Source organism: Rhineura floridana, chromosome 11 (assembly GCF_030035675.1).
Source record: "Rhineura floridana isolate rRhiFlo1 chromosome 11, rRhiFlo1.hap2, whole genome shotgun sequence".
In the NCBI taxonomy this organism is placed as follows: Eukaryota; Metazoa; Chordata; class Lepidosauria; order Squamata; family Rhineuridae; genus Rhineura; species Rhineura floridana.
The window spans coordinates 12,642,740-12,670,308 of NC_084490.1; the positions used below are offsets into that span (position 1 = coordinate 12,642,740).

Below are 27,569 nucleotides of genomic sequence, written 5' to 3' on the forward strand. Positions count from 1 at the left end.
TAATTCCTACACTTTGCTATACTTATGACAGATTAAAATAACTTTCTTACCTTTTGTACCTTTCTAAAATCATGCAGTTAGTGACCAAGCTACAACCAATAAGAAACAAGTTAACTGTTTATCTTTAAATGCCTGATTTTCATTCAAAAATAAATTTAATAAAGCTAATTCTGGAGTTTTATGAACCACCTGTTTTGTAAATTTTTCTATTTCTATAAACACCAAATCCCAAAATCTGGCTATCATGGCACATGTCCACCACAGGTGGTGAGGGGGAGGCTTTCTCTGAACATTTTTAAAACTTTAAAATTCATAACAGCCTTAGTGTCTGGTACCTTTTCTATCAAAAGCACTGCCTATCAGATTTTGAAGAGCTCTGGTGGGGGGGGGGTTATGTTTGTTTCCTGTAAAAATATAATGGTTATTTTTTTTAAAAAAAACGTGTTTACTTTTTATAAAAAAATTCTTCTCCTGCTGTGCTCTAATAAAAAAAGTCAGAATTCTTCAGTGTTTCCACAGGTAACATTTTAAATAGTCACACTTCTTGCAACATGCACGGATCTAGAGGGAAATGGTGACATTGGAAAACATAGAGCTATAACTGAGTAACAGGGGCCATTGTGGGGGGCCATGATCTGGTGAAGGGGGTTACTGACTTGCCCCTCTCAGTAAAGGCAAAAAGCCCAGAATCATCCCAATTTGCCATATTATTCTGCCCACACACAGAGCCGATGCACACCCCTAAGACAAGTGGATAGTACTTCCCAACAGTGTCTGATTACAGTTCTGTTTCTGGTTGCAGATGGAGTTGGCCAATGGGACCATAGTTGAGGAATTCATTCTGCTGGGTTTGGGGGCTGGGCAGCAGAAGCGGTTCCTGCTCCTTATCTTTTTCACTGGACTCTACGTGATCACTTTGGCCGAGAACATCACCATTATCATGCTGGTACGTGTAGATGCCCAATTGGCCCGGCTGCCTATGTACATCTTACTCAGCAACTTCTCCTGGCTGGAGATGTGCTACGTGTCCACCACTGTGCCTCGCATGCTCTTTGATCTGACGTTCCCTTATGGCATCATCTCCTTCCAAACCTGTTTCCTCCAGTTCTACATTTTCTTCTCACTTGGCGGCACTGAATGTTTCTTTCTCTCCGCCATGGCCTTGGATCGATACCTGGCCATATGCCAACCGCTACGCTACCCGCAAATTATGTCTCCAAATTCCTGCTATGCCTTGGTGGCTGCTTGTTGGGTCCTTGGCTTCCTGTTGTACATTGCCCCAGTGACTTTGATCTCCAAGTTGTCCTTCTGTGGCCCCAACATCGTTGACCACTTCTTGTGTGATCCTAGGCCCCTTCTGTCTCTGGCCTGCCCCCCGCTCAGAAAAGCACCTTTTGTCTGTCAGTTTACCATGAATGTCCTGGTTATCGTAGGCAACTTTTCCTTTGTTCTGCTATCCTACGGCACTGTAATTCTAACACTGATGAAATCTTCTAGCCAAGGGAGTCGTAGAAAGGCCTCCTCCACCATATTTTTCCACCTAGTGGTCGTGACACTTTTCTACGGGTCAGTGGTAGGGATGTATGTAACTCTAGGTGGAGAAAGTCAGTCAGATGCTGCTAAAACTGTAACAGTCTTCTACACAACTGTTACACCTTTGCTCAACCCCTTGATCTACTGTCTGAGGAACGATAAGGTGAAAGAGGCCCTGGGCAGGTTGCTGAGAAGAAGGGGGAGATGGCCAAGGAGAAAGGTGGCAACGTAGAAAGGGAAATGCAAATAAGAAAGCAAACGCAAAGCACTATTCTACACAGCCAACAACATTTGCAGTGACTATGAGGAATTTCCCTCCCTAGTGTGCTTTTTCTTATTTAGGCAAACAAGTTGTCTAATAAAAATTAATAGAGGGAAGAGCGAGTTAGGAATTTGTTGGTAATGTAAGTGCCATATGGCAGCACAAGGAGGTTTGCACACCATTTTCACAGCCTCATAATGTAACGCATAACGTCTTTAAAGTGGAATACAATCCAGACTAAATCCCCTTGGTGTGAAATGGGTCGTTTTAACTGTTAATGCTATTCCAACCTTTTCCCAGCCGCTTGATCTACTGTCTGAGGAACGATCAGGTGAAAGAGGCCCTGGGCAGGTTGCTGAGGAGAAAGAGGACATGGCTGAGGAGAAAGGGGACAATGCAGAAAGGGGGATGCAAATAAGAAAGGAAAAGCAAAATGTCAAACTACACTGCTATCAATGCCGGCAGTGTTAGTGAGGGACTTCTTTCCCTGTTTAGTGTTTTTTCATTGGCCATCAAGTTGCTAAAAAGGGGGTGATGGAAGAGTGAGTGCCTGTGCACTTCAAACGTTCTTTATACTATATGGTGTGGATGTGACAACTGAGGAACTTGGTGATGAGTCGGGAGGCTGATTACACTTCTGTCACTGCAAGCCAGGGTGGAATTGTTTAAAAAGAAAAAAGAAGGAAACTAAAAAGTGCTGCTGCCACTGCAAACATGAAACCTTCCTCCAGAGTGATTTGAGGTTTTGGTTTTTTTAGAATTTCTCCCATCCCCCCAAGAATATTCCCCAAAGTGCTGCTCAACTTTTTGCAGCCAGCAAAGGGGGCAATGAAAGCAGGGTGGCATTTTTGTCCTCAGGTTTAGAAATAACCAGACAGGGATGTATTTTATGTAATAAAAAAAAAGAATAAATAAGATTGATTATCTGTTCTTTTACAGCCACAGTTGTGTGATTCCTCTCATGTCTATGATATTCAATTATCATTCATAATTTGTTGCATGATTCTCGGCCAATCTGATCCCAGGACTGCCCTCCACCAGGCAAAGTTCCTTTCATCTGTCAGATTTCCTTGAGTACTGTGATTTTAGCCAACATGTTCTTTGTTATGTTATCCTCCCAGCCTAGCACAGGGTACTGCCCTCTACATGTTTCAGACTGCGTCTCCCATCAGCCCAAGCTAGCACGGCCAATAGTCAAGGATGCTGGGAGTTGTAGTCCAAAACATCTAGTGGGCACCAGGTTGTGGTAGGCTATCTTGAGGGTTTCTCAACCCCTTAATTTATTTCCCTTGAAGACAGTTCAGAAATGGCATCTAGTGCAAAAAGCAGCTGCAAAAGTCTGTTAGGGTTGTCACACAGGAACACAGGATACGTAGGAAGCTGCCTGATACTGAATCAGATCCACTGGTCCATCTTGCTCAGTATTCTCTACACTGAGACTGCGAGCACACTAGGTACCTACAGCAAAGCATTTCCATTGGCCACACCTGGAGGGGCAATGGGTTGATCTGTCAATCAGTTGCGAAATCTGTTTTAAGCTGATTTTTTTTAAAAGGCACTCCAGCTGCTCCCACCAGGTTTTACAGTAAAAAGGGGTGGGGTTTGACTAGCGTCATGTGCCCCCATTTTCAGAAAAGAGAGGTGGAGATGCACTGGAACCAGCAGAAAAGTAAATGTGTCTCTACCCTGACTGGCAGCAGGTCTCCAAGATTCCAGGCAGGGAGTCTCTCCCAGGCCTACCTGGAGATGCCAGGGATTGAACCTGGGACCTTCTGTATGCAAAGCACAGGCTCTACCACTGAGCCATGGCCTTCCCCAATATAACATACAACATTGGCCCTTAGGCATTTACATCAGCACCAGTTAGCTACCAAGCTCCGTTCAAAGGTTTAGTTTTGACTTACAAAGCTCTAAATGGCCTGGGACCCAGCAACTTGAGAGAATCCCTGTCACCATATGAAACAGCCTGGGACTGAGACCTGATGAGGACGCCTTGCTGGTAGTGCCATCAGCAAGGTCAACCTTGTTCAGTTCAACCATTGTAAGGTAGGTTACATTCTAGCTAACTGAAAACCTCCTTCTGACGCAAGATATGCCTGGAACACAGAACTTTTATAACTAAACAGATAGGATTGTATCCATTTGTCATACTTCAATAGTAACTTAAATATCCTTGGAATCAGATGTTTATTATTCTTCATAGATCGCCTTCATAGGCCTGACCTCATTGTTACGAAAAATGGGAGCCTCTAACTTCAAACCAAGGTGGCTTACCTCTAATCCAAATCCAACCCAATTTGGTGTCTGCAAATATGATGAGCGCCCCATCTACTCCTTCATCCAAGGTATTAGCGGAAGGGTCGTGTAGCTCAGCAGTAGAGCATCTGCTTTGAATGCAGAAGGTCCCAGGTTCAATCCCTTGCTTCTACAGATAGGGCTGGGAATGCCCCCTATCTGAAACCCTGGAGAGCTGCTGACAGTCAGAACAGACAATACTAAGCTAGATGAGCCAATGGTCTGTCTCAGTATGATCTAGCTTTCCAAGTACCTATTTATAAGATGGTAAACAACACTGGGCCCAGGATAGAACCTTGTGGCACCCAACGCAACCAACTCATCACTTTTCTTCAGGTTGTTGAGAAGTCATTGATCAGAGCACTATTTGAGGGTGGAATAAGTGAGGAACTCTATTATTAAGGCGGGGAGGAATCCAAAATCTGCTTGGATTCTGTTATGGAACACAAGGTAAGTGAAAACAGGAGCCCAGAATGTGAGGGAAGAATAGTAGCAGGAAGAGGAACTGAAAAGAAAAAGGAAGGGGAGAGAAGGAAGTGGAAAGACTGGACATCCAAAAGAAGAAAAAAGAATGGACAGGAACTACAGCAGAAATGAATATGCAAAGGCTACAGTCTTAAACACGCATACTTGGGAGTAAGCTCCATCGACTTAAATGAAGCTTACTTCCGAGTAAAAATGAATAGGATTGCACTATACAAAAAAAAAAAGATTCCAGTGATTAGCAGCTATCCAGCTAGCAATAAGTAAATAAATTGCCAAGCAATCAAAAGCATTTTGGATGCATTCATATTTTTGTTTTCTTCTTGTTTATACCTCTTAAGAAATAAGTTCAGTTTCTGCCTTGATCCATATTACAAAGGAACATTATTTATGCAACAACCATACTAAATCAGGGGTAGCCAACATGGTGCCCTCCAGATATTTTGGACCACAATTCCCATCTTCCCTAGCCATTGGCTGTGCTGACTGGAACTGATAAGAGCTATAATCCACAACATCTGGAGGGTGCCATGTCAGCTACCCCAGACTAAATATTGATTCCCAGTCTGTACTTCCTCATGCATAGTTCAGGACGGCACCTCCCTCCCCTGGGAGGTGTATCTGCAGGCCAGATGAGGGGGGATTTTCAATGAAACATTCCCAATTCCACCAGAGAACCTTCTCTGTAACACATTGCATCCATCTGATTACTCAAACGGGTCCAAAAGAAAAGCAATGATTATCTGTGGGAAGTGCCTGTGTTTTCACCATGGTGGAATGAAGGAAGTGACTCACTCCAAAGAGATACTCTTTCGGCTTTAGTGAATAATGACTTTGGGTCTTGGGGGACACATTCCCAAGGGCCACCAAATACTTAACATGAGCATTCAAGGTTTTGTTGAAACAAAGACCCACTCATTTTCCCATATACCCCATGAATATGACAGCCAAACACCAGTGTCAGGCAGAAGGAACCGCAACATGCTCCCATCACCAAATTCTGATGCAACATTTGTGATGAACCTTCAGCCAGATGGAGCAGCACACTGAGAACTACTGAGGTACAGAAATGCAAATCATTTCCAGAGCAAAACAATCTGGGGTGGGAACCGCAGAAGGCCGGGTTTGAATAGATGCTACTTTTGAGAAAGAGATGAGGGCTTCTTCAAGGAAATGTTGATAGATCAATATAAAATTATGGTCAGAGACATAGAGGAGAACTGGGGGGGGGCTGCGAAGTGTGTCTAGGATTCTCAGCGACCTCCCTGATTTTTAATTAGCAGTCCCAATGATTTTGATTACCTGTGTTTCTCCACTTGGAGCCAATGAACTCCAAAGATACCCCTTCTGTCTTGCACATAAGATCTCGCCATAAAGTGTCATTCAATTATTAATTATATGGAACATATATGAAATGTCCCTCATTGCTGGTGGTCCCTGCCTCAGGCAAGAGCTGAGCTGAGTTTTAGCTAGGGTCTCATTCTGTGTGCTTGATGCAACCCACGCATAACCCTACCTGGTCACCCTTTTTTGTTGATCAGGCAGACCAAATGCCTATTGAGTCCTCCATTTCCCCTACAGTGGCCAGTCAGATGCCTATGAGAAGCCCACAAGCAGGACACAAGCCCAGCACCACCTCTCCACTTGTGCTCTGCAGTAAGGGGCATTCAGAGGCATGGTGCTTCTGACACTGGAGGTAATATATAGCCATCCTGGCCAGTAGCCATTAATAGCCTTATCATCCCTGATTCTCTGTCTGTTCTGAAATTGTCACTTTCAAGCTGTCCACATTAGTGGCCACCACAACATCTTGTGGAGCAAATTTGTGCGGTGTGAAGAAGTATTTCCTTTTGTCTGTTCTGAATCCTCCAACATTCAGCTTTGTTGAACAACCCCAGATTCTAGTATCATGATGGGGGGGGGACTGTCTGTTTTCTCCACACCATGCATAATTTTATTCACCTCTGCCGTGTCCCCTCTTCCTCACCTTTTCTTCTAACTAAAAAGCCCTGAAAGTTGTAACCTTTCCTCTTTCAACAAGCCTTTTAAGTAGAGACCTTATCCCAGTCTGCATCTGTTTTGGAACTGCTTTTTAAGATGTTTTAAATATTTTTTATAAAAAATATGTTTTATTTTTAAGATGTTTTGTTTTTAGATGTTTTAAGATTTTTTAGTGATTTGTCTCTTGTTTACCGCTGCTTCTGGGAGGGGCACAATAGAAATTATTATTATTATTATTATTATTATTATTATTATTATTATTATTATTATTATTATTATTATTATTATGCAAGTTACTCTGGCCCCTTGATCATTTGGTTGCCCTTTTCTGCCATTGTTCAGTTCTATGATATCCTTTTTTTATGTGAAACAACCAAAACTGTGCACAACAGAATAAAATCTATGGTTGCACCATAGATTTGTCTAAAGGCACTGTGACATGAGCTGGTTGTGATATGAGCTATCTCCTTTCAGGCAGAGGGGCACAAATCTGTCCATTTCACTTTCAATTTCTCATTTTTTTCAAGTTCAGTTCCCTGCATTTCTTCATCAGTTTGGCGGAGAGGAGATTAACAGTTAACCTGAAAATTCATCAGCATTTTAGTGCTCATTTCTCCTAATATATACATTTTAGTATGGAATTTCCCCTAATATGCATGGCTTTGCAAGCAATTTCCCCTTGTAATGCATTTCTGTATGCTATTTTCACTAAGATATCCATTTGTAGGCACACTTTCCCCTAATATATGCATCATGTACACATTCTTTTGGCATCACAAAATTCAGAGAACTGTAAGTTTCAGAGGATAGCTGCCTTTCAGTTTGTGTAGTTTTTGGAAGCGCAAATTATGTAATTAATTAATTAGGTGATTAATGCAAACTGAATCTACTTTCTCCCCCATCCCTGTTTTTAAGCATAAATTCCTAGGCTCAATCCCTGGCATCTCCAGTTAAAAGCATCAGGTCTAGGGCAGCCCAGATACAAGTTGCTGAAATTCCTTCTTTGCCACCATGAAATGTGCAGGAGCCCGGGCCTCTTTTACATCTGACAACTAGGGCTGTGCAGAGTCCCCCTGATCCAATTCAGGGCCTGATTCGATACTTCAGAGTGACCCCAATCCAACCCAGGATGATCTGGGGCAGATTTAGTCCAGCCTAGTTTAGTTCAGGATCTGGGATTCGGGAGGATCCAGCCCTACTGACCACACAAACATAGCCCTGGTCCAGAATTGGAAAAGTGAATTAGCAGCTGGAAACACCTTCAAACAAGAAGGGAAAAGGATGGAGGGTTCTGTGGTAAGAGCAGGATGTAATTTGCAGTCACAACTTTTCCCAGAAACCTGTTTGAAAGCAGATGCTCAGCCTAGGCAGATGTGATGATTCCTCTGAGCATATGCCAACTGCCTTCCATGAAATGACCAAGGAATCATGCCTTGCCCTTGTCCCTGCCCATAGAGTGGTCAAATGCAAAATAGGACAGTGCCATTAATTGTTGCATGCGGAAGAGGAGATCCCAGAAAGTGTAGCTAATCATGCGGCTTCTCCTGAAATGAAATATTTTGGAAGAGGCATGGGGGTTGGCTGGAAGGAACCATTAACAGGAGCAGCCAGATACAAAAGAGGGTAGGGCTCCTACATCTTTGATAGTTGCATAGAAGAGGGGATTTCAGCAGATTCCACTTGTTTCAAAAGATGCCCTCCCATCTGCCAACTTCCTCAGCCTTCTTTTTTAAAAATAATTCTGTTCACTCCAACTAAGTTAATTACAAGATATTTATATCTCCCCCTTCTCCCCCCCCCCAAGGCATTTGGCCCATCACGCTATAGATGTGTTCACGCTCCCTGGAATTTTTGTGAGTTTAATCTGCTCTTCTTAAACTTTGTGTCATTTTAAATGATGTTTTTAAATGTAGTTTATCAATAAGTGATTTTTTTTAAAAAAAAAATTATGAGACACATTGCAAAAAAGAAAGTCATGATGAAAGTGTGTGTGCGTGTGTGTGAATTCAATACAATTCTCATTTAAAGACATACTTATCTAATTCACACTTTCCTAAATAATACACAAACCAAAATATAGCCCCCCTTCATAATTCACACACCTCTGAATTTTGCAATGCATTTCTCCAGCCAAGTAATGTATGCAGAAATGCAGACAGTGGGGTAAAGTGTCCATAAACATAGATGTATTTGTGTATTTGTGAAAATAATGTACAAAAATTTAATATTTTACGGGACATTGTTTAGGGGAAACGTATATGTTAGGCAGAATTGCATACAAACTTGTGTATATTCGGAGAAATTTGCAATAAAACACTAATGAAATTTGATTAGGACTATTTTTTTAAAGAAAAATCACAAACTGATGTGGAAATGTGAAGAACTTACCTAAGACTGGAAAAAAGGGAAATTGAGAGAAAACAAATTTGACAGATTTGCCCATCCCTATCAACCCTAAGTCCCAGACCAGAAAAGAAACGAAATGAAGAATTGTTATGGAACGACACGGTGCTGTTTTATTGTTAAAGCTCTGCAAGATTCAGCCTAAACGGGAGATGAACAGGCATTCCCTGAGGGGTGCAGTAAGCTGATCGATTGACTTGTCATCTATTTTGTATTTGTTTTATGCTTGCCATTTCAGCTGTCCACTGCCGTGGCATTTTTTTCTTACTGTTAGTGGTATAGACATTTTGGCTAAATAAAGTAAAATAAACTGCCCTGATCTCAATGGGAGCGAATGACAAGAACTGTTCTCCTGATTGCTGGATGACCCCCCCCCCACCTTCGGAAGACGGCACTCCTCAGAGCCAGGAGGAGAGATACAGAGTCTGTGGAGAGCTAGTGTTTATTCAGTTATTTTGCTTCTTGCACCCCTGCTCAACCTTCTGATGCAGCCTGCTCCCCGCTAATTATTTTCATCATCTATTTATTTAGTACATTTATAGCCCACCTTTCCTCTAAGAGAACTACGATAAGCTACATGATTCTCCCCTCCCAAATTTTATCCTCACAGCCCTGTGAGGGAGGTTTAGGCTCAGAGGCAGTGACTAGCCCAAGGTCACCCCATGAGCTTCATGGCTGAGCAGGGAGCTGAACCCGAGTCTCTCAGGTCCTAGCAGAAACTATGCAAAGTCTCCTGACCCCTTCATACTTTGGACGAAGTGCCCAGGAATAATCCCAGCTCAGAAAAAAAGCTCAAGGAGTGGCTTTAAGGAAGCACCTGTGTGTCCTCTCAAGTCTGGGAGCCAAATGTGGCCCTGATCTCCGCCATGCCCCCTCTATGATGAGCTTCTGCCGGGCCTTGAAGACCGGGCTCTTCAGGCAGGCTTTTGGGATGGGTTAGCTTTTATCATTATTGCTGAGATTTTTAACGTTTTAATGTATTTGTATGTTTTTATTTTGTACGTCGCCCAGAGTGGCTGGACAGCCAGCCAGATGGGCGACTAACATATTTAATAAATAAAATAAATAAATAAATTCTGTCTGGCCCTCAGAACTCTCATCAGGCCACACCCCTCAGTGGTTTTGCTTTGCACACTTCTCTAGTGATTTGCCTGGGTGATATGGGTCCTTGCACTCTGAGAAGAATGCCTCGTGCTTGCTTGGATGGAAGACAGGAAGAGTGAGTGTGAGTAGAAACCAGCCCTCTGTAGAAAGGTGAAATTTACATTCTTTGCTCCGCCTATTTTTGCCTCTGGTTCCACCCATCGTTGGCATATGGCCCGCAAGAGATTACTCAGAAAGGAATACAGCCCTTGGCTTGAAAAGGGTTCCCCACCTCTACCATATGTCTCTAGCACTCGAAAGAGATGCCTTGAGAAGAAAAAGGCATCTATACTCTTCAGAATGGGCCCTGGACATAACACCGTGCCAGGAAGTGACATAGAGAGCCAGTATGGTATAGTGGTTAGAGTTTTGGACTGGAACCTGGGCGACTAGGATTTAAATTGCCACTCAGCCATGAAGCTCACTGGGTGATCTTGGGTCACTCACAGACTCTTAGCCCAACCTACCTCACAGGGTAGTCGTCAGGATGAAATTGGGAGGGTGAGAACCATGTCTGATGTACGCCACTCTGAGCTCCCTGGAGGAAAAGTGTGATGTAAATGTAGTAATAAAATAAAATAAATAAATAACAACACTAAGACGAGAAAAACATTAAGTCAAGCCCATGTAAAGTATTTCAAAAGCAATTATTCTGTCACCTGCAGAATAAGTCATTGCAAGGGGGGAAACTATTCTCCAGGTATAATATAACAAAACTCACATGCTTGACTTCAGATGAGGCATTTTACAATGGTTTTGTGTTACTAATAGGCTTTTCCCCCCCAAATAATTTACATGAGGCATTGGGTAAAGCACCAGTGTGTTGGTTTCTCCAGTGCCTCTCTCCGTGCCAAGTTAAAGTAAATAAATAAATAAAAAGCTCAGTGTACCATGTGGTGAAACCTATTGCCTCTGGGTCTTGGAAGGCAGATGGCTGCATGGGACTCTGTGAGAAGCTGGGAGGGGATCTCCCCTCCATTCACCCCTGTGATGATCCAGGCTTCCTGTGTCTGAGGAATAATCAAGGGGGGGTTTCCCAGTGCCCTCGGAGGTAAAAAGGGATTGATATTCAGACCTCAGCAGAACCAGCCCTACCAGGAGGCAAAGTGAAGTCACCATCACAGGAGCCCGGTGCTGAGGAGGAGAAGGAGGAGCCCCTCTGCCTCTTCCTCCTGATCTCTCTCCCCACCCTCCAGCCATTCCCCTCTGTTGGGAGGACAGAGCTATGAATGCGACATGGCCAGTCCTGGCCCCCTGAGCTAGCCTGCTGCCCTCAGGTGGGGTGAAGGATGATGTCCCACTGCCAGTGTTGAAGTAACAGTCAACAGCCAGTCCAGTTGGAATGGAGAAGGGATGTCATCTCACGCTTCACCTCAGGCAGTCAAAATGACCCAGGCCACCGCTGCCTCAGAAGGACAAAGTGGAAACCAGTTCTGTGACAATTTTAAAAAATCATCTATATCAGGGGTAGGAAACTGTTTTCAGCCCAAGGGCCACATTTCCTTCTAGGCAACCTTCTGAAGGCCACATGCCGGAGGAAAAGTGGGCAGAGCAACAAATGCACATTTTACCTCTATGCAGTAGGGTAGTTTCCAGTAGTGTAGTGGCAGATTCAACTGTGCAGGGTCCCTTCATGATAGTCACACCCCGTCCCCTCACAGCCATGCCCCCAGGCTTTACTGTAATTACAGAATTACAGAACCAGAATAAAACTGCAGTGTACATAGGCTTCCCCCCTTCTCATTATCTCTCTCTGGAGGCTAAACATTGCCAGAAATGTTTTGATCTGAAGAATTCTGAAAAGAAGGCAAGAGTGGAGCTAGGAGTTGGGACTTACCCTAGGAGCCCATCATCATGCCACCATGGGCTCCAGGGCTCCTGTTGGGAGGAAGGGCAGGATACAAATTAATTAAATAAATAAATAAATAATATTAATAATAACAATAACAAATCATGAAAGGGGATTTGTGTGTTAGCTACTGAGAAGAGTCATCTCAGTGACTGACTCACCTCCTTTCACTCTGATTGGCTCCAATCAGCATGAAAGGACAAGGAAGCATATTATCCGCCAAGTGAGAAGACTCTTCTCAGTAGATAACATGCTCCCCTTTCATGCCAATTTGCTTGTATATCGAGACCCTGATGCAGCTGTGCTCCTAAAAAAAAGTAAGGGGGCTACAACCCCCTGTGACCCTGGACAACTACACCCCTGGTAGTTTCTGCACACACTCACGCACCCCTCTATATCCTCCATCCAGACAAGCAAGAAGCATTATCAGAGTTCAAGGACATGATCCAGCCAGGGAAAAGCACTCAAGGAGGGGGCAAAGCAGGCTGGGGAGGGAGTGTGGTCTGGGGAGAGTCCCGAAGGCCAGACGGAGAGGCTCACTTTCAGCTCCTGTGCGTGATGTTCCCCATCCCGATCAGAATAGTATACAGTAGGCCCCCGCTTTGCAGTGTTCCTCTAATATGGCAGTGCCAGTGGAGTGATCAGCTGTAGCTTGGCGCTACAGCTGATCAGTTCTCACACACGGTCAGCTGTAGCACGGGGAGCTCCAGCCGCTGTGCTCCAGCTGACAGCAATCAGCTGGAGCGCGCAAGGTCCCCGCGCTACAGCTGATCACACGCTGCTGTAGTGCACAATCAGCTGTAGTACGAGAGCTTCAGCCACCACGCTCCAGCTGACAGTGATCAGCTGGAGTGTGCGAGCTCCCCACACTACAGCTGATCGCATGCTGCTGTAGTGCATGATCAGCTGTAGCACGGGGAGCTTGCACACTACAGCTGATCACTGTCAGCTGGAGCACGGCGGCTGGAGCGCGGTGGTTGGAGCTCTCATGCTACTCCTACACAGTAGGGCCCCGCTTTTCAGCAGTCTTTTCGGCGGGGGGCTGGAACATAACCTGCCATACCAGTGGGGCCCTACTGTGAAGGGAATTGTGCAAAAGCACAGGATTACACCACTTATGCCGATGTGTTCCTGTCAAGCCTCTTAACCAGAAAAAAGAGGTGCTTCTGAGGAATAAGCACATGGGGTTTAAAATGAGGAGATGGGCAGCAGTCTGAACCATTGACTGTCCACCCATCTTAACCAGTGGCCATCTTAACCATTTGTTTTACAGCAGAAACGTACAGGCACCAGACAGGTAGAGGATACCTTCTAGTACAGTGTGTGATTATGATTCTGTGCTTTGATTCCAGATGGAGTTGGCCAATGGGACCACAGTCCAGGAATTCATTTTGCTGGGATTTGGAGTTGGGCAGGGCAGGAAGTTCCTGCTCCTCGCCTTTTTCACTGTCGTCTATGTGCTCACGTTGGCCGAGAACATCACCATCATCACACTGGTGTTCTTCGATGTCCACCTGGCCCGTCTGCCCATGTACATCCTGCTGAGCAACTTCTCCTGGCTAGAGATATGCTATGTGTCCACCACTGTGCCCCGGATGCTCTTCGACCTGGCGCTCCCATATGGGGTCATCTCCTTCCATGCCTGCTTCCTCCAGTTCTATATGTTCTTCTCACTCGGCTACACTGAATGCTTCTTCCTCTCTGCTATGGCCTTGGATCGGTACTTGGCCATCTGCCACCCACTGCGTTACCCACAAATTATGTCTCCAAATTCCTGCTTCACCCTGGTGGCCTCTTGTTGGGTCCTTGGTTTCTTGGGATCCATTCTCCCAGTTGCCTCGATCTCCAGGTTGTCCTTCTGTGGATCCAACATCATTGATCATTTTTTGTGTGATCCTGGACCCCTTCTGTCTCTGGCCTGCCCCCCACTCAGAAACACTGCCTCTGTCTGCCAGTTTGCCATGAACGTTCTGATTATCGTAGGCAACTTATTCTTTGTCCTGCTCTCCTACGGCACCATAGTTCTCACACTGATGAAATCCTCTGGCCGAGGGAGTCGTAGAAAGGCCTTCTCCACCATATCTTTCCACTTAGTGGTGGTGACACTTTTCTACGGGTCAGTGGTAGGGATGTATATAACTCCAGATGGAGAAAGCCAGTCAGAAGTCACAAAGGCGGTGACAGTTTTCTACACGGCCATTACCCCTTTTCTTAACCCTTTGATCTACAGTCTGAGGAACGATCAGGTGAAAGAGGCCCTGGGCAGGTTGCTGAGGAGAAAGGAGAGAGAGCCAAGGGGAAAGGTGGCAGTGTAGAAAGGGAAATGAAAATAAGAAATCAAAAGCAAACACCCAACAACACAGCTGAAAAGATAATATGATCAGAGAGACAGGTCTTCCTCTTTAGTATTGTCCAATAAGGATGTCCAAAGATGGAGCTGGGGTATGGGAGTCACACCCAACCACCACATCCTGTTACAAAAAAGTTCTCCTCTTGTTCTTAAGAACTGGAATGCAATGTTACCTTGACAGATTTCATCGGAGTGTATATTATGCAATAAATTTTGAAAAATAAATTATCTCTTCTTATTTTAGATGACTGAATTGCGTGATTTTGGGGGGATGTTCTATAAAATGCAATAAAATTACTGTGTAATCTTAAAGTCACTTATATGCAAAAGCTGTGTAATAAATAATAATAAAATTTTATTTAGCAGACGCCCATCTGTCCGACTGAACAGACACTCTGGGCGACGTACAATATAAAATACAATATAAAATACAATCTGCTCATATACATAATCATCACATTATTAATATCATAACATCTCATCTGAAGACCATCTTACATTAATACAGTGTAAAACCTAACCCACCCCAGAGATCCCATAGGCCTGCCTGAAGAGCCAGGTCTTCAAGGCTCGGCGAAAAGTCAACAGGGAGGGGGCATGCCGAAGGTCAAATGTTTGTGTAATGTTTATATGCAAAAGGAGACATACAAAAAATTGTTGCAGTGTGCAGTGTTCCCGTCCACGATTCCAGCCAGCCAGCTAAGCCTTTTTCCAGGATACTCCATTCTGTTTCTAACCTCCCTACATTTTTCCAGATTTTTTTTCCTAAAGTTTTTTTTTTATTTCTAGAAATGCTATGTTATTTGTCTCAGGGCAAGTCCCATAACTTACATATGCTCGTGTCAATGTAAATGTCAAAAATATGTTATTAATTACGTAACATTTGCAGACTTAAGAAACAACTGCAACGTGAACAAATACTGATTGCATTCTCTTGATTGATTTCTGTTCCTGATCATAGACGAAGAGGGAATCTGTATGATGACCTTTGTTGGGAGACAGACAGGGGGAGTGTGACTCTGTTGATTCTTCTTGATCTCTCAGCAGCTTTCGATACCATCGACCATGGTATTCTTCTGGGGAGACTGGCTGAGTTGGGAGTGGGAGGTACTGCATTGCAGTGGTTCCACTCCTACTTGGCAGGCCGCCTCCAGAAGGTGGTGCTTGGGGAACATTACTCGGCACCCTGGACTCTCCAGTATGGGGTTCCACAGGGGTCAGTTCTGTCCCCCGTGCTGTTCAACATCTACATGAAACCGTTGGGTGCAGTCATCCGGAGTTTTGGAGTGCATTGTCATCAGTATTCTGATGACATGCAGCTCTATTTCTCCTTTCCATACTCTTCAGGTGAGGCTGTCAATGTGCTGAACCAGTGCCTGGCTGCGACAATGGACTGGATGAGGGCTAATAAACTGAGGCTCAATCCAGACAAGACTGAGATGCTGCTAGTGGGTGGTTCTTCTGACCAGATGGTGGATGTCCAACCTGTCCTGGATGGGGTTGTACTCCCCCTGATAGAGCAGGTTCATAGCTTGGGGTTCTCCTAGAATCATCTCTGTCACTTGAGGCTCAGGTAGCCTCGGTGGCACGGAGTGCCTTCTACCAACTTCGGTTGGTGGCCCAACTATGTCCCTGTCTGGACAGGGACAACCTGGCTTCAGTTGTCCATGCTCTGGTAACCTCCAAATTAGATTACTGTAATGCACTCTATGTGGGGCTGCCTTTGAAGACAGTTCCAGAAACTGCAGCTTGTGCAAAATGCAGCGGCCAGATTGGTAACAGGGACCAGACGGTCCGAACATATAAAAGCGATTCTGGCCCGCTTGCACTGGCTGCCTGTATGTTTCTGAGCTCGATTCAAGGTGCTGGTTTTGACCTATAAAGCCTTCCACGGCTTGGGACCACAATACCTGATGGAACGCCTGTCCCGATATGAACCCACCCATACACTACGTTCAAGATCAAAGGCCCTCCTCCGGGTGCTGGGAGTCTGGCAACAAGGGAGAGGGCCTTCTCAGTGCTGGCCCCCAAATTATGGAATGATCTACCTGACGAGGTGCGCCTGGCACCAACACTGTTATCTTTTCGGTGCCAGGTCAAGACTTTCCTCTTCTCCCAGGCATTTTAGCATGTGTTTTATACTGTTTAATTTTTAAATTGTGTTTTAAATTGTTTTTAAAAGATCTGTTTTGAATTGTATTTGTTTTAATGCTTTTAGTTACTGTAAACCGCCCAGAGAGCTTCGGCTATGGGGCGGTATACAAGTATAATAAAATAAATAAATAAATAATAAATAAATATCTGCACACTTTCCTCTTCCTTTTCCATTTTTGCCAGAATTCTGTGGCATTCCTAAAGAACAGCGACAAACATCCCGGCCTATGGCCCAGATGCAGCTTGTACGGCCTCTGCATTCAGCACCTGGGCCTCTCCTTTCAGACCTTGTCCACTTTCCGCAGCTCTACCTGCTCCAAGAGCCCCATTTCCCCCCGCTGCTCAGCTATTTTCCAGTGATCACCTGAGCACTGTGGGGGGAAATCATAGGGAGAGGAGGGTTAAATCTTGCCCTCTCCTGCACCACTACGTTGATTTGTGAGAAAGAGCTAAACTCTGAGGAAGAGAGGGCGAGGCTTCAGAGTCCCATTTGAGCTCTTCCTCCATGGGCAGCCTGCTGCGCTTCCATACAGGGCACTGCAAAAGGGAAGCACAGCCTCCTTCGGGTCTAGGGTGGAAGCAGGATCCTGATGGATATGTGTGAATGGGATGGGAGTGGATGGATGCATGGATGAATGGGGAATGTGGATATGTGCAAATAGGGCAGATGTGAATGTGGGGGTGAATGGAAGATTTTGAATGGGGGGTGGGTGGGTGTGAATCAGAAGGTGTATGTATGCATGGGTGTGAATGGGGGGGGAGTGTGTAGGGTAGCCTTATCCAACCTGGTGCTCTCCACAGGGTTTGGACTACAGCTCCCATCATCCATGACCATTGGCTGGGGATGATGGGAGCTGGCATGTGGCTCCCAGAAGGAAATATAGTCTTTGGACTGAAAGAGGTTCCCTACCCCTGGTCTATCAAATACTGTGGTTTTAATATGTGGGGCTGTGTTGGTGCAAAATGTGGCAGTGCAACTGCTCATTGGGGCAGAGCAGAGCTTGGAAAAGTTACCTTTTTGAACTACAACTCCTATCAGCCCAATCCAGTGGCCATGCTGGCTGGGGCTGATGGGAGTTGTAGTTCAAAAAAGTAACTTTTCCAAGCTCTGGGGCAGAGTATTGCCAACATGTTACTTCGCTACTGAAAGGATTGCACTGGCTGCCCATTACCTACCAGGCCAAGTTCAAGATTCTGTTTTTGTTGTACAATGCCCTCTGCAGCTTGGTACTAGAATACCTGAAAAACCATATTACCCCTTATATACCCAGTAGATCACTGTGCTCTGCAGGTGAGGGCCTCCCGCAGATACCATCTTATCAGGAGGTCCATTCTGCACAACATAAGAAGTGGACCTTTAGTGCTGTGGCACCGACCCTTTGGAATTCCCTCCCCTTAAATATTACACAGGCACCATCTCTGTTATCTTTTCAGCTCCTATTGAAGACCTTCCTCTTTCAACAAGCCTTTTAAGTAGACGTTATCCCAGTCTGCATCTGTGCTAGAATTGCTTTTTAAGATGTTTTGAAGATGTTTTGCTTTACTTTTTGTAAAATCTTTTTTGGGTTTTTTAAGATGGTTTAGAGTGCTTTTAGTGTTTTGTTTGCCGCCCTGCACCTCTTCTGGGAGGAAGGGCAGGATGTAAATTAAATTCATTCATTCATCATTTTCATTCATCATTTTATTTGAAAAAAATGTGCTCAAGGCAGCTTACAACAAGTTGAACAGAAATACATCTCAAAAACAATTGCAAAATCAATTCCCTAATAAGGAAAAATAATAAAACAGTAACACAACAACAAATACCTCTTAACCTCACCTCTTAAAAATACCTCTTAACCTCACCTGCCGAGTTATCCAATCCAACTTCTTCGGATGAAGATGAATCTGCTCTTTTAGCCTTACCTCTTTCCCTTTGGCCTACAGATCCCAATGATGTTGGGAAAGGTTTGTCCAGTTGTGATTCAATACCCCCAAAACCGACCCTTTCCCTCAGTGAAGCAGTACCCTCTCTCTTCGGAAGCTATTGATGGTATACAATCAGTTATTGAATCTCTCAAGTCCCAGGGTATTCTAGTCCCAACTGTTGGCGTGTGTGCGTTGTTGTGTGAAACAGCATACATTACGTTGGAGTTAAGTTGAGCAAGACTCTTCTTCAGAGCATGTTAAGAGTCTTTATTGAAAGACATTAAGGCCAGAGGCTTAAGAGTAAATATATGTAGAGATTCTTCAGTCACCCCCCTTCTGGTACATCTCTCTCCATAGATAAACGCAAAAGACAGCCTCTCAGCTCAGAGGCATAATTCAGAAGAAAAAAAACTCATAGACTCTGTTAGAACTTTCCCAGTCGCTATCAGATGGCTACCATAGCAACGGCCCTGGCAGTCCGTTCCCAGACAGGGCAAAGACATAACTCCCCCTTAACCACAGTTACGTCTTCAAACTTGCAGGCTTCATGGAAAACTACTAGAGACAGTAGTGCCTACTGGTCACCAGCCCAACACCAACAACCTCACCTTGTAATGCCCCAATACTTCCTGTTCGAAAGGAAGGACACTTTGATTCCCAGGGCAAGCCCATCTTTCATTTTGTACAGGACTTGCACATTATTAATTCTTTTGTTATTCCTATTCACCTTTTGTCCCAAACCCTGCTACTATCCTAACCTCTATCCCTGCCTGTGCTACAACCTTTACAGTTGTAGATCTTTGTTCTGCTTTCTTTTCTATACCTCTACAACCTAATTCCTGGTTTCTGTTCACTTTTTCCTGGGAAAATTCTCAACTAAGTTGGTCTAGGCTATCTCGGGGATTCAGAGGTAGTCCACCCTGGTTTGCTCAGGCATTAAAAAAGGATTTAGATACCCTTACCTTCCCCTCCAACTCTACGCTGGTGCAGTATGTGGATGACTTGTTAATTGCGTCGCAAACATGACAGGACTGCCTTAATGACTTTCTCTTCTTCAGCAACTAGCAGCAAAAGGACATAAAGTTTCACGGGCAAAGCTACAGTTCTGCCAACCTGAGGATCTCTATCTGGGACATCGCATCTCCCAGGGCCAGTATCAGCTTGTGCAGGACCGCATCTCATCAGTTTTGTTGACCCATAGGCAGGACTGTCACTAGTTTTTTTTATTTTTAAAACTTTTTCTTATTTAGGCAAACAAGTTGTCTAATAAAAATTAATGGTATGTATTCTTACTTGTTAATTTTTTAATTTTTTAAAATTATTTTTCTTGACAACAAAAGGTGCTTAAGCCCAAACTAAGAGGGAACATCATATACAAAATAATTTTCTCTGCCCATGAGCATGCAAACACAATCTATTAATTTCTTTGCCACATTTATGAAATCCAGAGGTTTTGAAAGGCTCTGGGGACCTTATTTTATCTGCCTTGTTGATGTATATAATGAAGCTCCACCATTCTGCAATAAATGTATTTTTACATATTTTCTCTTATGCGCTCTTCAATTTCTGTGTCAGTTTTTCTATTAATGCTAATTCCTACACTTTGCTATACTTATGACAGATTAAAATAACTTTCTTACCTTTTGTACCTTTCTAAAATCATGCAGTTAGTGACCAAGCTACAACCAATAAGAAACCAGTTAACTGTTTATCTTTAAATGCCTGATTTTCATTCAAAAATAAATTTAATAAAGCTAATTCTGGAGTTTTATGAACCACCTGTTTTGTAAATTTTTCTATTTCTATAAACACCAAATCCCAAAATCTGGCTATCATGGCACATGTCCACCACAGGTGGTGGGGGGGAGGCTTTCTTTTTTTTTTTTTTTCAATAATTTTTATTCAGATTTTCATAAAACATACAAGACAAAATCATAAAACATTCAAAGACAAAAAACAAAATCAAAAATAGTTAAACAAAAAGAAAAAAAGAAAAAAAAAACAAAAATAAAAAATAAAGAGTAAAATATTGACTTCCCATTTGTCAAAGATCAAATCAGTTATAAGTCTATAATATATAACAATCCTGTCTCTTAAGTCATATTATAAAATCACTTTCCTCCAGTAGTTATCTTACTTAATCATCAAATCTCATAAACATTACTTTATTCTTTCCACAAAAAGTCAAAGAGAGGTTTCAATTCTTTAAGAAATATATCTATCAATTTTTTTTTCCAGATAAGCATATCGATTAATCCATCTCATTACTAATTATGATAATCTTGTTGTCATAACCATAGTCAAAATAAACATTTCAATTAATCCATCACATCAGAATCTGTTAGGTTCAGTAATTTCAGTAGCCATTGTTCTATTATCCCTATTAGTTCCATTTTCCATCTTCCATCTTCAGTAGTCTTGTTAAGTCCAGTAATTTCAATATCCAATCTTCCATTATCAGTATTCCATAATAATCTTGCTGTCAAAGCCATAGTCATATAGTAAGAGTCTGATGGGAATTACCTCTATCCCAAATATTTTCTTGCCATCCATTCTGAATAGGTTGCTGAAATACTGCTGTAAAATCATATCTCTGTTCTTTTTTTCAAAATACACTGGGTCATCTCTTGAAAGTTTTTCCATTGTCACATGGCTGCAGTTAATTCCATAGATTTTCTCTATATTGGGCTCCATCACATCATTCCAGTCCAGAAGATTATCCATGCCATTGATAACTTTATCTCTAGAATCTTCATTAATTTCTTCAGAGATAACATTGAGTTCCAAACAATAGATTTTATTTCTAAAGTCCATAGACTCCAAATCTTGTTCCTGTTCCACGTTTGTTCCAATCTCCGGGATCTCCTCTCTCACAGGGACCCCTGTTCCAGTCTCCAGGGTCTCCTCTCTCACAGGGACCCCTGTTCCAGTCTCCAGGGTCTCCTCTCTCACAAGGACCCCTATGTCTTTAATCTCCTGTGTCTCCAAACAATAAATTTTATTTCTAAAGTCCATAGACTCCAAATCTTTTTCCTGTTCCACGTTTGTTCCAATCTCCGGGGTCTCCTCTCTCACAGGGACCCCTTCCAGGGTCACCTCTCTCACAGGGACCCCTATATCTTTAATCTCCTGCTTCATTTTACTCAATTCAATTTTCAGCTCCTTACAACCCTGTCGCAGGTTTTGTTTCGTTATCTCAATCTCATCCATTATTTTCTGAAACATAGTTATTTCCAGCTTCTCAGCCACTTTCTTAATTGCCATTTTAAAAGAAAAATATAGGAAAACCACTTCTTATTTCAGCAACAATTGGGTTAATACTCCAAACTTGGTGACATCACAGTATAAACAGAGCAGACAGCCTTATCTCTCCATGTTTAAGTAAACAAAATGCAGTTCCCAGGATCGAAACAATTAATGGCGGTCGTCAGAAAACAGATTCGTCAAAATAAAATAGACCAAAAAGAGAGTAGTCTCAGACAATATAATATTCTTCAAAATAAAAATCTGGAATAGAAATCCCTCTTCTGTGTATATCTTTAGAATGCAAATCCAGGACAGCTTTTTGCAACAAAAACAGAGATAAGCTATTAATTAGTGAGTAGCAGAGAGAAGTTATGGCTCCCCAGTGAGATGTCAAAAACCGATCAATCTGGCAAATCTCTTTTAAACAGCAACAATTTAAGTCAAGTAAAAGAAAAATATAGAAAGAAGGGTGCTTGCCTGTTAGTGCGTTCTCTCTTAAAAGATAAGATGAACGTTCGCTTTTCCAGATAGAGCTTGTTGTTAAAAATCCGTCCCACCTTCGTCGGCTGGACCTCGTCCCATAAATTAATGAGATCTGGTCGTCCCAACAAAAATAGGCTTTGAGGTTAATCTCTTCGTTTCTCCCTACCCGGGAGAAGTTTAATCAGTCAAAAAAAGAAAAAATCTGACTGATATATCTGAATAAGCTTCTTTTGAGGCAGGAGCCCGTCTCAAAAGCAGGCACAGGCTAAGTCACCCTTCCCGGAAGTCGGGGGGAGGCTTTCTCTGAACATTTTTAAAACTTTAAAATTCATAACAGCCTTAGTGTCTGGTACCTTTTCTATCAAAAGCACTGCCTATCAGATTTTGAAGAGCTCTGGTGGGGGGGGGTTATGTTTGTTTCCTGTAAAAATATAATGGTTATTTTTAAAAAAAAAAACGTAAGTGTTTACTTTTTGTAAAAAAATTCTTCTCCTGCTGTGCTCTAATAAAAAAAGTCAGAATTCTTCAGTGTATCCACAGGTAACATTTTAAATAGTCACACTTCTTGCAACATGCACGGATCTAGAGGGAAATGGTGACATAGGAAAACATAGAGCTATAACTGAGTAACAGGGGCCATTGTGGGGGGCCATGATCTGGTGAAGGGGGTTACTGACTTGCCCCCCTCAGTAAAGGCAAAAAGCCCAGAATCATCCCAATTTGCCATATTATTCTGCCCACACACAGAGCCGATGCACACCCCTAAGACAAGTGGATAGTACTTCCCAACAGTGTCTGATTACAGTTCTGTTTTCTGGTTGCAGATGGAGTTGGCCAATGGGACCATAGTTGAGGAATTCATTCTGCTGGGTTTGGGGGCTGGGCAGCAGAAGCGGTTCCTGCTCCTTATCTTTTTCACTGGACTCTACGTGATCACTTTGGCCGAGAACATCACCATTATCATGCTGGTACGTGTAGATGCCCAGTTGGCCCGGCTGCCTATGTACATCTTACTCAGCAACTTCTCCTGGCTGGAGATGTGCTACGTGTCCACCACTGTGCCTCGCATGCTCTTTGATCTGACGTTCCCTTATGGCATCATCTCCTTCCAAACCTGTTTCCTCCAGTTCTACATTTTCTTCTCACTTGGCGGCACTGAATGTTTCTTTCTCTCCGCCATGGCCTTGGATCGATACCTGGCCATATGCCAACCGCTACGCTACCCGCAAATTATGTCTCCAAATTCCTGCTATGCCTTGGTGGCTGCTTGTTGGGTCCTTGGCTTCCTGTTGTACATTGCCCCGGTGACTTTGATCTCCAAGTTGTCCTTCTGTGGCCCCAACATCGTTGACCACTTCTTGTGTGATCCTAGGCCCCTTCTGTCTCTGGCCTGCCCCCCGCTCAGAAAAGCACCTTTTGTCTGTCAGTTTACCATGAATGTCCTGGTTATCGTAGGCAACTTTTCCTTTGTTCTGCTATCCTACGGCACTGTAATTCTAACACTGATGAAATCTTCTAGCCAAGGGAGTCGTAGAAAGGCCTCCTCCACCATATTTTTCCACCTAGTGGTTGTGACACTTTTCTACGGGTCAGTGGTAGGGATGTATGTAACTCTAGGTGGAGAAAGTCAGTCAGATGCTGCTAAAACTGTAACAGTCTTCTACACAACTGTTACACCTTTGCTCAACCCCTTGATCTACTGTCTGAGGAACGATAAGGTGAAAGAGGCCCTGGGCAGGTTGCTGAGAAGAAGGGGGAGATGGCCAAGGAGAAAGGTGGCAATGTAGAAAGGGAAATGCAAATAAGAAAGCAAACACAAAGCACTATTCTACACAGCCAACAACATTTGCAGTGACTGTGAGGAATTTCCCTCCCTAGTGTGCTTTTTCTTATTTAGGCAAACAAGTTGTCTAATAAAAATTAATAGAGGGAAGAGCGAGTTAGGAATTTGTCGGTAATGTAAGTGCCATATGGCAGCACAAGGAGGTTTGCACACCATTTTCATAGCCTCATAATGTAACGCATAACGTCTTTAAAGTGGAATACAATCCAGACTAAATCCCCTTGGTGTGAAATGGGTCGTTTTAACTGTTAATGCTATTCCAACCTTTTCCCAGCCGCTTGATCTACTGTCTGAGGAACGATCAGGTGAAAGAGGTTGCTGAGGAGAAAGGGGACATGGCTGAGGAGAAAGGGGACAATGCAGAAAGGGGGATGCAAATAAGAAAGGAAAAGCAAAATGTCAAACTACACTGCTATCAATGCCGGCAGTGTTAGTGAGGGACTTCTTTCCCTGTTTAGTGTTTTTTCATTGGCCATCAAGTTGCTAAAAAGGGGGTGACGGAAGAGTGAGTGCCTGTGCACTTCAAACGTTCTTTATACTATATGGTGTGGATGTGACAACTGAGGAACTTGGTGATGAGTCGGGAGGCTGATTACACTTCTGTCACTGCAAGCCAGGGTGGAATTGTTTAAACAGAAAAAAGAAGGAAACTAAAAAGTGCTGCTGCCACTGCAAACATGAAACCTTCCTCCAGAGTGATTTGAGGTTTTGGTTTTTTTAGAATTTCTCCCATCCCCCCAAGAATATTCCCCAAAGTGCTGCTCAACTTTTTGCAGCCAGCAAAGGGGGCAATGAAAGCAGGGTGGCAATTTTGTCCTCAGGTTTAGAAATAACCAGACAGGGATGTATTTTATGTAATAAAAAAAAAGAATAAATAAGATTGATTATCTGTTCTTTTACAGCCACAGTTGTGTGATTCCTCTCATGTCTATGATATTCAATTATCATTCATAATTTGTTGCGTGATTCTCGGCCAATCTGATCCCAGGACTGCCCTCCACCAGGCAAAGTTCCTTTCATCTGTCAGATTTCCTTGAGTACTGTGATTTTAGCCAACATGTTCTTTGTTATGTTATCCTCCCAGCCTAGCACAGGGTACTGCCCTCTACATGTTTCAGACTGCATCTCCCATCAGCCCAAGCTAGCACGGCCAATAGTCAAGGATGCTGGGAGTTGTAGTCCAAAAATCTAGTGGGCACCAGGTTGTGGTAGGCTATCTTGAGGGTTTCTCAACCCCTTAATTTATTTCCCTTGAAGACAGTTCAGAAATGGCATCTAGTGCAAAAAGCAGCTGCAAAAGTCTGTTAGGGTTGTCACACAGGAACACAGGATACGTAGGAAGCTGCCTGATACTGAATCAGATCCACTGGTCCATCTTGCTCAGTATTCTCTACACTGAGACTGCGAGCACACTAGGTGCCTACAGCAAAGCATTTCCATTGGCCACACCTGGAGGGGCAATGGGTTGATCTGTCAATCAGTTGCGAAATCTGTTTTAAGCTGATAAGGCACTCCAGCTGCTCCCACCAGGTTTTACAGTAAAAAGGGGTGGGGTTTGACTAGCGTCATGTGCCCCCATTTTCAGAAAAGAGAGGTGGAGATGCACTGGAACCAGCAGAAAAGTAAGTGTGTCTCTACCCTGACTGGCAGCAGGTCTCCAAGATTCCAGGCAGGGAGTCTCTCCCAGGCCTACCTGGAGATGCCAGGGATTGAACCTGGGACCTTCTGTATGCAAAGCACAGGCTCTACCACTGAGCCATGGCCTTCCCCAATATAACATACAACATTGGCCCTTAGGCATTTACATCAGCACCAGTTAGCTACCAAGCTCCGTTCAAAGGTTTAGTTTTGACTTACAAAGCTCTAAATGGCCTGGGACCCAGCAACTTGAGAGAATCCCTGTCACCATATGAAACAGCCTGGGACTGAGACCTGATGAGGACGCCTTGCTGCTAGTGCCATCAGCAAGGCCAACCTTGTTCAGTTCAACCATTGTAAGGTAGGGTACATTCTAGCTAACTGAAAACCTGCTTTGTTTTTTTTTTCCGTCAGTCCTTCTGACGCAAGATATGCCTGGAACACAGAACTTTTATAACTAAACAGATAGGATTGTATCCATTTGTCATACTTCAATAGTAACTTAAATATCCTTGGAATCAGATGTTTATTATTCTTCATAGATCGCCTTCATAGGCCTGACCTCATTGTTACGAAAAATGGGAGCCTCTAACTTCAAACCAAGGTGGCTTACCTCTAATCCAAATCCAACCCAATTTGGTGTCTGCAAATATGATGAGCGCCCCATCTACTCCTTCATCCAAGGTATTAGCGGAAGGGTCGTGTAGCTCAGCAGTAGAGCATCTGCTTTGAATGCAGAAGGTCCCAGGTTCAATCCCTTGCTTCTACAGATAGGGCTGGGAATGCCCCCTATCTGAAACCCTGGAGAGCTGCTGACAGTCAGAACAGACAATACTAAGCTAGATGAGCCAATGGTCTGTCTCAGTATGATCTAGATTCCCAAGTACCTATTTATAAGATGGTAAACAACACTGGGCCCAGGATAGAACCTTGTGGCACCCAACGCAACCAACTCATCACTTTTCTTCAGGTTGTTGAGAAGTCATTGATAAGAGCACTATTTGAGGGTGGAATAAGTGAGGAACTCTGTTATTAAGGCGGGGAGGAATCCAACATCTGCTTGGATTCTGTTATGGAACACAAGGTAAGTGAAAACAGGAGCCCAGAATGTGAGGGAAGAATAGTAGCAGGAAGAGGAACTGAAAAGAAAAAGGAAGGGGAGAGAAGGAAGGTGGAAAGACTGGACATCCAAAAGAAGAAAAAAGAATGGACAGGAACTACAGCAGAAATGAATATGCAAAGGCTACAGTCTTAAACACGCATACTTGGGAGTAAGCTCCATCGACTTAAATGAGGCTTACTTCCGAGTAAAAATGAATAGGATTGCACTATACAAAAAAAAAAGATTCCAGTGATTAGCAGCTATCCAGCTAGCAATAAGTAAATAAATTGCCAAGCAATCAAAAGCATTTTGGATGCATTCATATTTTTGTTTTCTTCTTGTTTATACCTCTTAAGAAATAAGTTCAGTTTCTGCCTTGATCCATATTACAAAGGAACATTATTTATGCAACAACCGTACTAAATCAGGGGTAGCCAACATGGTGCCCTCCAGATATTTTGGACCACAATTCCCATCTTCCCTAGCCATTGGCTGTGCTGACTGGAACTGATAAGAGCTATAATCCACAACATCTGGAGGGTGCCATGTCAGCTACCCCAGACTAAATATTGATTCCCAGTCTGTACTTCCTCATGCATAGTTCAGGACGGCACCTCCCTCCCCTGGGAGGTGTATCTGCAGGCCAGAAGAGGGGGGATTTTCAATGAAACATTCCCAATTCCACCAGAGAACCTTCTCTGTAACACATTGCATCCATCTGATTACTCAAACGGGTCCATATTCAGACAAAAGAAAAGCAATGATTATCTGTGGGAAGTGCCTGTGTTTTCATCATGGTGGAATGAAGGAAGTGACTCACTCCAAAGAGATACTCTTTCGGCTTTAGTGGATAATGACTTTGGTCTTGGGGGACAC

At 43.5% G+C, this 27,569-nt stretch overlaps 3 protein-coding genes across 3 annotated transcripts; all 3 read left to right on the forward strand.

Annotated features, from left to right (window-relative positions):
• Positions 1 to 802: 802 nt before the first annotated feature.
• LOC133367408 (olfactory receptor 11G2-like) lies at positions 803 to 1,765 on the forward strand. Its single transcript, XM_061591510.1, has one exon. The coding sequence runs from the start codon at positions 803 to 805 to the stop codon at positions 1,763 to 1,765; it is 963 nt and encodes a 320-aa protein (XP_061447494.1).
• An 11,556-nt stretch (positions 1,766 to 13,321) lies between these two features.
• On the forward strand, positions 13,322 to 14,284 carry LOC133367409 (olfactory receptor 11G2-like). The gene has a single exon (XM_061591512.1). The coding sequence runs from the start codon at positions 13,322 to 13,324 to the stop codon at positions 14,282 to 14,284; it is 963 nt and encodes a 320-aa protein (XP_061447496.1).
• An 8,650-nt stretch (positions 14,285 to 22,934) lies between these two features.
• Positions 22,935 to 23,897, forward strand: LOC133367410 (olfactory receptor 11G2-like). The gene has a single exon (XM_061591513.1). It carries the CDS (start codon positions 22,935 to 22,937, stop codon positions 23,895 to 23,897), a length of 963 nt encoding a protein of 320 aa, XP_061447497.1.
• Positions 23,898 to 27,569: the final 3,672 nt, after the last annotated feature.